At 38.6% G+C, this 14,402-nt stretch overlaps 1 protein-coding gene across 1 annotated transcript in view; it reads right to left on the bottom strand.

The window, feature by feature from the left end:
- Positions 1-12,575, bottom strand: part of LOC141574827 (uncharacterized) — a 28,090-nt gene extending 15,515 nt beyond the window's left edge. The window contains exons 1-7 of the mRNA XM_074352099.1: positions 12,544-12,575; positions 5,029-6,116; positions 3,469-3,554; positions 3,069-3,184; positions 2,882-2,963; positions 1,516-1,581; positions 647-710 (exon numbers count right to left, since the gene is read on the bottom strand). Coding sequence (XP_074208200.1) covers positions 3,499-3,554; positions 5,029-6,116; positions 12,544-12,575 — 1,176 coding nt within the window. The 3' untranslated portion in view covers positions 647-710; positions 1,516-1,581; positions 2,882-2,963; positions 3,069-3,184; positions 3,469-3,498. The remainder of the gene's footprint in view (positions 1-646; positions 711-1,515; positions 1,582-2,881; positions 2,964-3,068; positions 3,185-3,468; positions 3,555-5,028; positions 6,117-12,543) is intronic.
- Between the last annotated feature and the right edge of the window lie 1,827 nt (positions 12,576-14,402).

Genomic DNA, 14,402 nt, shown 5'->3' on the forward strand with positions numbered 1-14,402 from the left:
CACTCAGGATAGGAGACTGCAGAGGCAGACTCTGCTGCTAAGGCTGCAGCTCCTGCAGTAACAGTAAGGGCCATTGCTCATTATGGCAGCAGTACCTAGGGGTCTTTGGCAAAGGAAGTGGTAAGGCCATAATGTTCACGTTTTTATTCATTCATTCAATTCAATATCAAGACGTTAGACTAGAGCGTGTCAGTAACTAACATGTGTCCTTTGACACTTACCTAGAAATAACCATAACACGATGAAAGCCTACAGATGCACATGCCACATGTCAGGGTCAAAAGGAAGTCTGTAGTGGGTGCTTATTTCAGAGTTGTTCCAATACATACAGGAACTATTTCTGTATGAAATACTTTAGCCCAACTTTTAAAAATAGCTCCACAGGAAGAATGTCAAAAGTACTAAAGTTTTAAGTAGTAATCCAAGATAGGCCAATGGTAAATATACTAAAGAAATTAGGATCAATAGCTTAATTATGAATCATATTGATTCATTTGAATCATAATAATGTTCTCTCTGGTAAAATGGAGAAATGGAGGTATTATTGAGGCATCTCATAGAAAGAGGATAATCCTAGTTTATGAGTTGGAGTTGACAGACTTAAATACTGGTATACTATTTAATGACAATCTGAAATAAAATTTACCTTCTGTGTATGAGTCTGCATTGATATATGCAACCTCTCTCTCCTGGAGTGTTTTCACATTCTCCTGTAGTTGAAGCAAAGCAGTCACTTAACTCACGGCATTTACAATTGTGGAAATACAAGCAAAACAAATTAATTCAGTAAAAGAGTGGTTTGCAGATACCATTATAAATCAAATGCCTATGCCTTTGACCATAATTTTAAGAAAATGCTATTAACTGCTTGATAATATTAATGCAATTAAAACAAGAAAGAAAAATACTAGTGATGCTGTAGCCACTTTTCATAGCAACAGCACGGAGACCCAGAGGAAAGCTGCCCCTGATCCCCTGCACCATAATATGAAGGGGGAAGGCTCAGAGATGCTCAGCCTCACCCTGGATCTACTGGAAGAGAACTGCTCAAAGTAAGGCCTGGAAATCTGTACTTTTAAAAGGTGTCCCTGGCAATCCTTACAGACATTAAAGTATGAGATCCCTTGACGTTGGGGATCCAAGTAACTTTACCATATTAAAAGTGAGGAAGTTGGAAATTTTATTTATCAAGAATTTTCTGAAAGAGAAGATATTGATGAAAAAGAAAAAGAAAGGAGGGGAGGATAGAGAAAAAACTAGAGGGAGAGAAGAGTGGCTATTAGGACAAAGACAAGACATTTCTCTCTCACACATACATGCACACACGCACACACATTCTAGAAAAATACAGCAGAAGAAGACTAATGCCATCACACACATGGGAATATGCAGAGAGAACTCTTTTCTTCTCTCTGTTTCTCTCTCTCTCTCTCTCTAGCTTGCTACCTTATAAGAGCAGTTACAGTAAAAACATTTAAAGCTGTGTGTGGTCATCCCACAAATGAGAATTCTCACCTCTGCACTTGGCCACACGGGATAGATGACAGCTGATTCTGCTGCAGAGTTTCCATTATGACAGAGCTACAGTAGAAATAAAAAAGATTCCTTAAATATATGTAAAGGTAAATGTGCTGCTGAATATGATCAAGAAGCTAGTAGAAAATGGGAAACAATATTCAAATTGTCTTTTAACTCACATGAATTTAAATTAATGTAAGGCATATTATCTTGTATCTTGGATTTATTTTATCTGTATTCTAAGCTGCTTAAATTATAAAAAGACACATGTATTTCTATATACATGTATTCACAAGAAATTACATATTTCTAAAAGTAAATGACCTTAATGAATAAGATCTGATTCATCTAAATAAGTGTATTATGAAATGCATGTTCATAACACCAAAATAATAATAAGACTTTGCAATATACATGGAATCAAATGTGATACAAGTAACTGTGATTTTATTCCCATACTTATTTGATTCATATTATTATTTTAAAGTATGCAGAAATGAGTCAGAAGGAAAGCATTTTAAAAACCAGACACAATGATAAGAAAGATATGACATTCTTCAAATCAATTCTATAAAATTTGGACTCATAAATGATGAACAAAAGAGAGGATAGTCACAGGAAAGTGCTTTTTGGTGCACCTGCCTTTAAAAAAAACACACAAGCCTACCATGAACATGTAAGAACTTAGAGTTACTGGACAGAGAGCCTAAGGGAAGAAGATGAAAGAAGGGGGCCTATGAAAGACACTTTAAAATAAAGCATTAAGAGCCAGTGACAAATGAAAATTAATCAAAATTGAATTAAAAATAAATCCTTGAAATTTTAGAGTAATTCAATTTACAAAATCATTGTATTATACTTCCCATTCAGGCACTTTTGTAAATGGTAAAATATACCTATGGTTACAATTTAGTACGGAATCCATAAAGGAGAGACTATAATCAGAGTATAGTCATCTTAAAAGAGCATGTTGTTTTCCTAGATAGAAGAAATCCAAGGAAACTGTAAAGACTTGAAAATTAATGCCAAGGATCTATATCAGATTTTCAATAAGCTAATTCACTTGTCAGAAGCAGCTTCCTAGGTTTGACTATTTTCTGAGCTTACAGATTTTACTTACTTATCACAAAACAAATACAAATAGAAACTAAAATATTTTAAAAATAATGAAAAACTTGATTTGTACTTAGTAATTAAGAGGTTGTTCTGTTTTACCAAACTGATGTAAAAGCAAAAGCAAACTCTATTTCTTAAATTTTCTTGAGTATTTATCCAAATTAAAACAATATCAGGTAATGGAACACATCTGTGATTACCCTGAGATACATGTTGACCAAGAAGATACGTTTTCTGTCTTAGTTACCTCAGCCCATTTGTGGAACCCAGAAGTCCAATTTTTTCTGCATCCCAGCTGGCAAAAATGGTAGTTCTTCTCGGTCTCCAGCCTGTAATCATTGTTAACATACATGGTTAGGTACATCTGCCTAAAAACAAAGGAAAATTCACTCAAGTCACTTTCTGTCATCACTTGCCAAGGAAACATTATTTACCTCTACTAATCAGTTTTCCAAAATTCTGGACAACTTCTTATAAATCAGCAGTTCCACTGGTTAGGTCAGTACCTCCAAATACCCAGAAGTCCTGATGATCTCCCAGAATAACACACCTGTTTGGAAAGGAAGGCATTCAAAAGAATGACAACTTAGAATGTATTATAAAGAGCAGTAATTCATGTTTTTAAATTAAACTTCCTCCTGCTTGAGTTTCCTCCATAGAAAACCATCAAGGTAGTGTCTCCTTTTAGAATTTACCTTTTTTCTCCACATTTAATTATATCACATCAACCAGGAAAAAAATATTAAGAGTTGATTAAAATTTATCTTCTCTTACTCCTGTAATCTTTGTAAAAACAAAATGTTTTAAGACATTTTAAAAAATCCACCAAATCACCAAGTTTCACAGATCCTCAGGTAGTTCTGATTACATCGTAAATGCTTGTGATTTTCTTGATGTTATGAACATGCATTTTAACCTTCCTAGAATTTCACAAAGGGAACAAATTACTTCACATAGAGCATTATGTCTAACAGGTTCCTTCCAATGTTTTATTCTAAGTCTCAGAAGTACAAAAAACTGTTTAATAGGATGATAAATTCCCATATGCCCACCATCTAAATTCAATCGTTAATACTGTTGAACTATTTGCAAGCGAGTTGCGCAAATCATGACAGTTCTCTCCTATGTGTTTAAGAATGCACCTTACGGTGAGATTAAAAAAAAAAATCAGTATTTTATATTTTTCCTCCCTCATAACTCTATTGTTGGTATTTATTTAAACTTCAAAATCATTATTCAACGTGAAAAAGAATCTTGTTCTTAGCAATTTAAAAAAAAAATTGTGTATTTGTCCATTTAGAGCTCAAATCAATTAAAGGATATAAGCCCCAGGTGCTTTTTTTGATATTTTGACCAGGGAAAATTTGTTTCTGACTTTTCTCTTAAACTGTTACTGAAGCTAAATACTCTGTTTTCCTTGTGTCTGTATGTGCCTGTTTATAAATCACATTTTTCATTGTGTACCTCTAGAGGGTATTAATACATGAGATAATAAAATCTATGTTAAAGGAACTCAGTTCTAATTGAGTTAAATAAACACTTTTTAAAAAATTCTTATAAAATAAAACTGAACTTCTAATATCTTAAGAGTTTTGAAATTTTAAAACAAGCTTCTTACAGAACTTATAAAATACTTGCAGAATCCAAATTCACATTGCTAAGGCAAATCATTAACCAACAAGGCTCATTTAACCATTTTAGTTTAATAAAAACAGCTATCTCCTCTCTGATTCATCAGTGTGAAGTTTCCCTTTCCCTCTACATTTCAAGCCAGTCAAACTAAAGTTCTGATCATGCCATGCTGTTCCCCAACCCTGCACAAGCTGTCCTCTGCAGCTGGCATTTACTGCCTGTCTTGATTCTGTGGAAATCTTAGTTTGTGTAAAATTAAGCTCAATGAGCACACGGTCCGTGGTCATGCCTCCTTAACACCAGTGCTGTCCGTGGTTAGTAACAGTAACGACTATGCTGGTAAGCGCATGGGGCCATGTAGCAGTTAAGCGTTCACCACTGTGACCATCTAACCCACCCCCACAGAAGTGACCAGTGAACTTCGCTCCTTCCCCTCTTCTCTCCTACTCCTTCCCTTAAGTTAACCTAGGGTTTTGCATGCATAGCATTTTGACAGTTATCTGAAACACTGTTTTAAACCCTCAGTTGAAAAGGGAAGACAAAATGTTACACCTGGCCCGGAGAAGGAGAGGGGTGGGGAGTGGCCCAGAGGAAGCCGAACGGGACGCGCGGCCTCGGATCACAACACAGCCCCGTTCCTTCCCGAGTTTCGCAGCCGGGAAAGCAGAGGCCTGGGGCCCGGACCGCCTCGGGGCCTTCGGGGGAGGCCGAGGGAGGGACGGAGACCCGCGCAGGGCTGGGGAGGGACCCGCAGGGACTCACCGTCTGTGCAGCGGCTCCTGACCCACGGTGGACGGGCGGCGGTGGCGGTTGAGGCTGCGGTGCCGGCTGAGGGGGCTGAGGCGGCGGCGGCGGCGGTACCGGCTGAGGGGGCTGAGGCGACGGCGGCTGCGGTGCCGGCTGAGGGGGCTAAGGCGGCGGCGGCGGCGGCAGTTGAGGCTGCGGTGCCGGCTGAGGCGGCGGCGGCTGCGGTGCCGGCTGAGGGGGCTAAGGCGGCGGCGGCGGCGGCAGTTGAGGCTGCGGTGCCGGCTGAGGCGGCGGCGGCTGCGGTGCCGGCTGAGGGGCTAAGGCGGCGGCGGCGGCGGTGATTGAGGCTGCGGTGCCGGCTGAGGCGGCGGCGGCTGCGGTGCCGGCTGAGGGGGCTAAGGCGGCGGCGGCGGCGGCAGTTGAGGCTGCGGTGCCGGCTGAGGCGGCGGCGGCGGCGGCGGCTGCGGTGCTGGCTGAGGGGGCTGAAGCGGCGGCGGTACCGGCTGAGGGGGCTGAAGCGGCGGCGGCTGCGGTGCCGCCTGAGGCGATGGCGGCTGCGGTGCTGGCTGAGGCGGCGGCGGCGGCGGCGGCTGCGATGCCAGCTGAGGGGGCTGAAGCGGCGGCGGCGGCGGTGCCGGCTGAGGCGACGGCGGCTGCGGTGCTGGCTGAGGCGGCGGCGGCGGCGGCGGCTGCGGTGCCGGATGAGGAGGCTGAGGCCGCGTCGGTACCGGCTGAGGCGGCGGTGGCTGCGATACCGGCTGAGGGGGCTGAGGCGGCGGCGGTACCGGCTGAAGGGGCTGAGGCGGCGGCGGTACCGGCTGAGGCGACGGCGGCGGCGGCGGCTGCGGTCAGCAGCGGTGGCAGTTAACGGGGCTCGAGGCCGCCAGCAGGTGCGGACCCCAAGCGCGCGGCCATCTTGGAGCCGTCCCGACAGCCCCCGCGGCCCTGCGTCCTGCCGCGCTCCGCCGGTGGGGCGGGGCCGGGCCGCGGGATTGACAGCCGGAGGCAGCGGCCTCCGCCAATGGCTGCCGCGCCCGCCCCTTGGGCCCAAAGAGCCGCCACGGCTGCTGGAGTCACTTCTTCCCGGCGAGGGGCGAGGGGTACTGCAGGGAGATCGGGAGGGCGGTTCGGGGGCGGGGTTGCGTGGCACGGCGAGGAGGGTGGGGAGGGCGGTGTGACTTGTGATTGAGGGTCTCTCTCGGCGAGGGGCGTCCCCGGACGAAGCCTAGCGGGTGGCGGGGAGGCGGGGCAGTGGGCTGGGAGCCCGAGACCCCCGCGGGGCGCTAGCCCACCCCGCAGCGCGGGCGGAGGGCCGGCTCGCCGGACAGCCTGCTGTAATATGCTGACTGTTATATATTTGGCCTTACCCTTGTTAGTTGCCTCAAATCACTCCTTGTTCACCTTCATGATCATTACCATAGATATATGTCTTACAATCCTCGTACTTACTATGTTCCCTCATGCTACAGGGCCATACACATGCTATTCTCACTCTCAGAAATAATCTTTTACACATCAATGCCCTACTCCCCTGAAGAGATTTGCCTATCTAATTCCAATCACTCTCAGTGCTCAGCTAATTTGTGAATTCATAAAGCCCATTACATTAACATAATTTCTTAACACCATGTCATTCTCCTTTATCACATTATTAAAGTATGCTTTATAATAACATAAAACTCTTCCATGCATGAAGGTAGATATTAAACAATTAAGTTCACAGTATAAAGTTGTAAGTACATATACTGTATATTATGAAAAATGTTAAGGAATAACATACTATCGTTAAATTCATTCACAATTTTTCATAGAAATATGGAAATATTTATTCCAAGTTGGATCATCACTATATGTGTGTGTGTATATATGTATATATTTTTCATCCTTCATTCACATTATAAGTTCTGATAAAATATTGCCAACAATTAACTTTTATACCCCAAATTACCAATAAAGGAATAGGAAAGAAGGGAGAAAAGAAGAAAGGAAAGAAGGAAATTGAGGGGTTTTAGAACTCTTGAGATTGAGACATATTAGATAAAGACTCAGATCTGTACATTTATGTATGATAATTATTTTCCTAAAATTATATAAAAACATAAAGAAAACTGAAAGCTAAATATAAAATTATTTACAACCCAAATTTGAGGTTAATTTATATCTTCAATTGATATGCATTTTTTAAATTTAATATTACACTGTTCCATTGCTATAATATAATCAAATTCATAAACAGAAAACTATATATGATATATACATCCTCTCACCATTGATAACATCTCTGAAAGCATTTTTGAAGTAGAATACTTTATATTTAAAGTTTTTAACATTAGAAAGGCTTTGAATATTTTAACACTATTAGACTTAATTTGCTTCATCGTATTATTTTTTCCATTACATGAGAAATAATATCTTATATGGTTTTGATTCATTCTTTAAGTAATTTGTTAATATTGTATAATAAGTGAATTCATGGAATTAAGGAAAGAATTTATTTTAGGGCCTGATATGTAACAGTTTGACTACAAATCCTTCCTTCCTTCCTTCCCTCCTTTTTCTCTTTCACTCCCTCTCATCTTCCTCTCTCCCTCTCTTCCCTACTTTCTTCTTATTCCTTCCTGATTTTAATAATCAGATTTACTAGCTAGCAGGACCATTTTACTACCTCTGTAGATCTAGTCTTCCACAATTATAGCCATCTTATTCTACATTATATTAGTGTGATAAGCACACATATATATTACTTTTAACAAATATGTAACTTATAGTTTTGATTTTAAGTTAGTTAGCTATTTAATTCAGATTGTCCATCATTTCTTAGAAGTCATGGAGTATTCTTTCCAACACTTAAATGAGATATGTAACCAATGGAATTTTTTCAACAGAATAGTGAAACTGAATTTTAGCAGTGACATGCAATAGTTTTGTGGATATTTATTGATAGAATTTTGTAAGATCTCTTCTGTAATGTATACAGTATGTACATTTTTTCCACCTGTCAAAGAACTCCAGGCTTTGAAAAGAGAGGTTCTAATGGATCATGTGTTAAACTGCATTGGTTGATTGATCCTTATAAAAGCATGTTTAGTCATTGCTGTTTTTGGTAGTGGTTTTACCAAAAAAAAAAAACTGACAAATTTAATTGTGATAGTTAACAAATAATTCATAGATTATGTGTTATCACATAAAATAGAATGAATAATTGAATGCAAAAAATTCAACATGACTACTTCTACTCTATTGAAGTGTTCATATTGACAACTACCGTCTCCTTACACAATAGTTGCATTTAGTTAAATGTCTTGAAAAACATAATTTGGAAAACTCAAGGTCCTCGGGTGCCAGAACCTTTAATGTGCAATTCATTTTCACAATTTATGATTCTAAGAGAGTTGCTCCAAGTCAAGAAGAGGGAATCTGTTAATCAAAATTGGCAGAGAGGTACAGAGACGATTGCTTCCAGGTAGTTTTCTTTTTTCAAAGACACACAGGCATTGTGTGAACAAGAAACTTCTGTTGTTTCTGTTTTTGAGTTAAGATTTTATTGCTGAATTCTGATCAAAATAATTTATACATTTTAAATTTGCACTGAATGAAGGGAAAATCTACACAATATGGATCAGTTACATTGAACTTTGTATTCTCTTTTGACAAGTGTGTGTCCCTATACTTTTGCATATAGATCAAAAACAATACTTCAAGGCATTCTCACCAACAGCAAGCAGATCTCCAATTTAGAGTGTCTTGTCTTGCTTTTAATTTGCATTTAGAGTGTACCTTATTCTAGTTGGGAAGTTGTAGTCTCATTTCTGTAAGTGGAATAGTGAAGCTGTTTATATGTGAACTTGTTACATGTTGGTATTATTGTGTCTGTTGGGGGCTGGGAAATAAGTAAGCTTAATAAATTGATTCAATTTTGAGTGTGTTTGAATTTAATGAAACTTAAATTGTACTGATTGATTCTCAACACTTTAATTACAGGTTAATTTCAGATCACTGAATTGTTTTATTTACATCAGGGCATCACAGATAGGATAGAATGATATGTTGTAATACTTTGGATACAGTTATTTTGGTTTTCACACTAATTAAAAGTTTTACCTCCATCTCCACCAAGGACAAAGGGACAAGAATACAGTTGTTTAGAAAATGATACATTTGTAGACCATCTGCTCTTTGCATAGAACTGCATGAGCATTTGCTTATAAAAAGGAATTATGCTCCTCTTTTTAGTGTGCAGATTAAAGACAAGCCAGGAGAGAAAATATTAAAGGAGACAATGAGAGGGCAAAAGCAATATGATTTGTTAATTACTACAGGCATGTAAAATGCAGGTGGAAAGGTACATCAGTGAAGGTTAACCTAAATCTTGAATTGTGAAACAAGCTATAACCGTGTAATTAAGCTGAACTATTTACAATTGTTCAAATGCTTTGAATTTTTTAATCTCTAATCCTTTGCTCAGAATGTTCTTCCCTGTGTCCTATTAGCTTGTTATTTATTTTGAAGATTTTTCAGAATTGCTTCATATTATCCTTCTGTAACTCCTCTGAACTAACCTCAGTAGAATTAAATGTTTCCTCCATTGTGCTCCATTAGTACCTATTACATACCTTTATCATATAACTATTCAGATACTTGTATATCTCTTCAGCTTGACCTTAATCCCCTAGAAGTCAAAGCTTTGTTCTATTTTTTCTGTATCTCCATTTCCTAGTGCATGCTCCCAGATTTTATTCCTCTACTCAAACCTTACTATTGAATCTATACTGGAAGTATCTTCTCTAGACACTCTTTGGGGAACCTGTTTTTATGACTTATAATTGCAGCCCAAGATATCTCTCATTATACTTCTAACTTCAATCTGATCACCTCCTCTGAAGTTTGACCTATACTCAGCTTTCCACCTGACATCTCTGCTTTAGTGCCAGAAAGGGTGTCTCTAACACATTTTGCAAACTCATCTCCCTCCTTTCATAAACTATGTCCCCTATTTTGCTGCTTCAGCTCAGATTTTAGGGGCCATCCTTGATACTTCTGTATTCCTTAGTCCTCACATACAAAAAATCACCAATTCCTGATAATTATATTTCCAAAAAACACCTTCTTGATCTTCAGCATCAGGGCCACCACCCAGCATCTTCTAATATCTTTCTCTCCTTTTATTCACTGAATTTCAGTTGCACTGGACTCTGGTGTACTGAAGACTGTGACTTTTACCCATCTCAGTACTTAAATGTGATGATATTCTATCAGAAAAACATGAATTTGAATTCTTGGGCATGGCTATTTCCTTCTCTTCACTCAGCTCTCAGGTTGATTTACTTCTTTAAGGACAATATTGGGCTGCATATTCTATACAAGAATCTGCTACCCAGATTGTTTTCTTACAAAGCACTTGTCTCTTTCTTAGTACTTAAAATGTCATTATTTTGTATTCATGTCTGCCTTTATTATATAAAATTCATTTCCCCATTCTAATTTAAATACCACGAAGATAGTAATCATCTCACCATTATGTACCAAACATGTAGAACAAAGCCAAGCACATAAGAACACCAAAAATATTTGTTAAAAAGATGAATGCATAGATTGAGAAAGAATCAAGAGAAACACCATAATCAGAAGGATAGAGGATGCTATAATGCAAGCTTCGTGGAGGCAGGCATATTTTGTTTTAATCATTATATCCCTTTGTCTAAGGACATTCTGATGTGTTATATGTATTCAATATTTGTTGAATAAATGTAAGAATTTAGAAAGCAATGCTTAAAGCAGTTTTGAATGACAACATCAATGTCAGGATATAGATTCAAGAAAAATAAATTTAAATTCTTCCACACGCATGACACACTTCAGTTTTTACATAATTTCTGCTAACTATATTCACTGCCTTATCAATCAGTAAATATAAGGGGTAACAGCAGTTTTTTGGGTCACTGTATAAGATAATGTAATCAAGGTAATGAAGAAGCAGAAATAACTTAAAATCAAGGAACACAGTAATAAACTGACTAATTATCAAAATGACTTTCATGGAGAAGAAAAAATAACAAAAAGCACTCATTATAAATTTTGATCTGTAAGTAACAAAGGGAAAAACAAGAATTTCAAAAAAAATTAAGTATACATTTAATGGTATAAAACTTGTATAAAAATTGGTTTTCTCTCACTTTATACAATAGTTATCCAACTGCAAAACAGTACAATAACAGCTTTCACATTTATTTCTTCTAAAGTCAATGCATTAGGCTAATTTCTCCTATCCCATTTCTGTTTCTTTTCACTCTCTCCAGGAGACAATGGAAAAGACTTCTAAATAACTACAGCATTTGGCCAGTTCACAATGGAGGGAAAAATGAACGGCGTAAGGAGCTAAAAATCATCTATAGTTTGAGTGTTAACTTTCAGATGATAAACGACCCTCAATCTATTTTAGATTCTATTTTAGAAAGAATGAGAGGAGTAAATATGATATAACTTAATATCCATCCAAATAAATTTCAGAAATACACATAAACAGATTTTTAAAAAAGTTAACATAAAAGCATAATTTAAATTACAACTTAAACAAGGCTTAAATTTAATCCTAATTAAGCTGCACATTTCTTTGTATAATGTTCAGTGTGAGGATCTCATTAAATAAGTGTTTTCTTCTAAGTCTTCTCAAAAAGCAAGGGCATTATATTGCTTTTCATATGCTTAATGATATCTGTTTTGTAGTGTACTCTGATAGACACTAAAAAAATTCCTTTTATGGGCCCCAAGATCCCTGACATCACAAGGAAATGATTCATTTACAACTTCGGTAACAGATGAGTTTTTTAAGCAGTGATTTGGGGCTATTGTTAATAACAAGGTACATGAAAGCTTCTTTATAAAACTAAAATTGTATAATAATAATAAATAATACCATTTAGTAAATGGTAAATGTATTATGTAAATTGTTTCATGGAATCCCACACTGGGGACCTGGGCCTATTGTTTCCCTTTGAATAACAGATTCTTCCCTAAATCATTTGAAATCTCTTCCCTGTAAGTTTTAAATAGGATAACATTATTTCGTTATAATAGAGTAGTTTAAATTTAAGCACAACCATTCGGTTTCAATTACAGAAGTGTCATTGGGATTTAATTACACAATTTGAAATACTGAGAGCAAAAACTACCTGTGTGCTCCTGATCTGGGAAGGAAGGCCTGGCTCCTCTAGACCAGGGTTTCTGGACTTTGGCATTATTGCCATTTTGGACGGGATTGTGCTTGTGTGTGTGTCTGTGGTGGGGGGAGTGAGGAGGGATGCTGACTTGTACATTTTATGACATTTAGCAGCATCTTAGATGAGATCGCAATAGCATTGCACTCCTAGTATGACAATCAAAAATCTTTGCAGATCTTACCAAATGTCCCAGGGAAGAATTACTCCAGGTGGAGACCTACTGCTTAAAAAAATAAATAAATAAATAAAAAACTCTGAGCAACCCACCTGGCCACTAAAAAGCATAATCCTTCAGCCTCTCTTCTTTGAATACCTGGTGGAATCATTGCCGCAGCTGTCAGCCATTCCCTACGAAAATCACTGCCTTTGTCTGAAGTAGTAAAGCTGAGATACTGCACTCAAGAACTCACTACCAAGCAGTGAGCAATCTCCTCTCTACAAACATCATGGACTCAAGTCAGGAGCCCTTTATCCTTTACCCTCTTCCTCCACCCTCTAAGGTAGATGGAGGTAGTAACCAGATGTGCTTTATTCAATCTATGGTTTCTGCCAATAGCCACATTAGAGAAATGAAGCTGCTCTTGTTGGTTCAAAAACAGACCCCATACATAGAGTGCAAAGAGAGACTGAAGAAAGAGGCAAACCACTCCAGACTGGTATGTGGCAGGTTTAATAAGCATGGGAAGTTACATATGAGGTTTGTCTTGGGTGGCTGTGAGACAAATAGACTTCTGAACCTGCCCACCAGAATCTTAAAAGTTTATTTGGAGGCCTTTACTGGATTCAGTCACATGTACTTTCCAGATGGTCTGCATCAAACATTGCTCTCTCAAGGCTGTGTCCTTGAAAACAGCTCCAGCTGTGGGAAAGGTGGTCAGAAGGTACATGGCAAGGGCAGGGGAGGGGTTGAGGAGCCTCTGATTGGTGGGTCCAGCTCATGAGTCAGCTGAAGTCACATCCTCTCATTGATGACCTCCAATAGCTCTTTGTTTCATTTTTGAAGCTCAAAGATCAATCTTTACCTAAGCCTTTATTAAGGACATGTATGTGTTAATAAGCCAGGGCTGTTGACATTTTATATCTATTTAAAAGACCATGGTGATGTGTCCTTCCATGGATTGTGATCACATGTAACCATAGGTCCACAGTTTCTGCTCTGGAGAAAATAATAAATAGGAACAGTGCAGAATCCCACCTTTAGATGAGCAGCTACCTTCAGATGTGGCTGACAGAGGACAAGGCCAATAAGCAGGCTAGTCCACTCTCATCCATCCTTTCTAAGAAAGAAGCAACCACAGCTCAGGGTCTCTAGAATTTCTAGACAGGTGAAGAAAGCCACATTCTGGCAGGGGGCATGAATAGTGAACTTAATATCTAGATATCACTTGATATTTAATTTGTCAGGGAAAATTTATTGAAATAATTTTGTCCAATTCCTGTTGGTCAGTGTTGTATCAGTTATTTTGTGTTGAATGAAAGAAACACCTGGAAACTTAACAACTTAAAAAGATAACCATTACTTCTGTCAGGTTCTCTGGGTCAAAGCAAGTCATAGACAAGCCCAGATTCACAGAACTGAAATGCAGATTCCATCTCTTGAATAGGAGGTGCTATAAAATATGTTAGTCATTTGTTTTGTAATTTTTCTTAGATGTTCTGAATTTCATTAATTTTGCAGTTAAAACAATTAAATGAGGTGTTTTTCAAAGTAAGAAAATATCCTTAATTTTGGCAGGAGCTATGAAATTTATAATATAGATTTGCACAATGTTTATAAATGATTCTATTTGAAGAGCAGGCATAGACAATTGTATTTTATAAAGTGCCAAGCCCAGGAAAAAGATACTGCTTCTAGGAAAATTGACTGCAAGCCTTTTTTCTACTTATTTCTTTTTCTTACTTTGTTCTTTCCACTCAAATTCTTGATACTTGGATGTCCTCACGTGGTAGAACAGAAGTAGTATTTTTTTAAATAACATTGAATAAATATTTTACTATATCCTCTTACACAGTTTCCTGTAATATTAATCTATAGGTTTATTTACTTTTAGGGGAAATCATGATTCAATTAATGTGCCCAGGATCTTTTAAAGGGTGTTTTTGGTTCATATTCAGATAACAGATGCTCTGAGGCTATGTAAACTACGTAACTTTCTCTCTGCCATGACAACA

Source organism: Camelus bactrianus, chromosome 23, assembly GCF_048773025.1.
Source record: "Camelus bactrianus isolate YW-2024 breed Bactrian camel chromosome 23, ASM4877302v1, whole genome shotgun sequence".
NCBI classification, from domain to species: Eukaryota; Metazoa; Chordata; class Mammalia; order Artiodactyla; family Camelidae; genus Camelus; species Camelus bactrianus.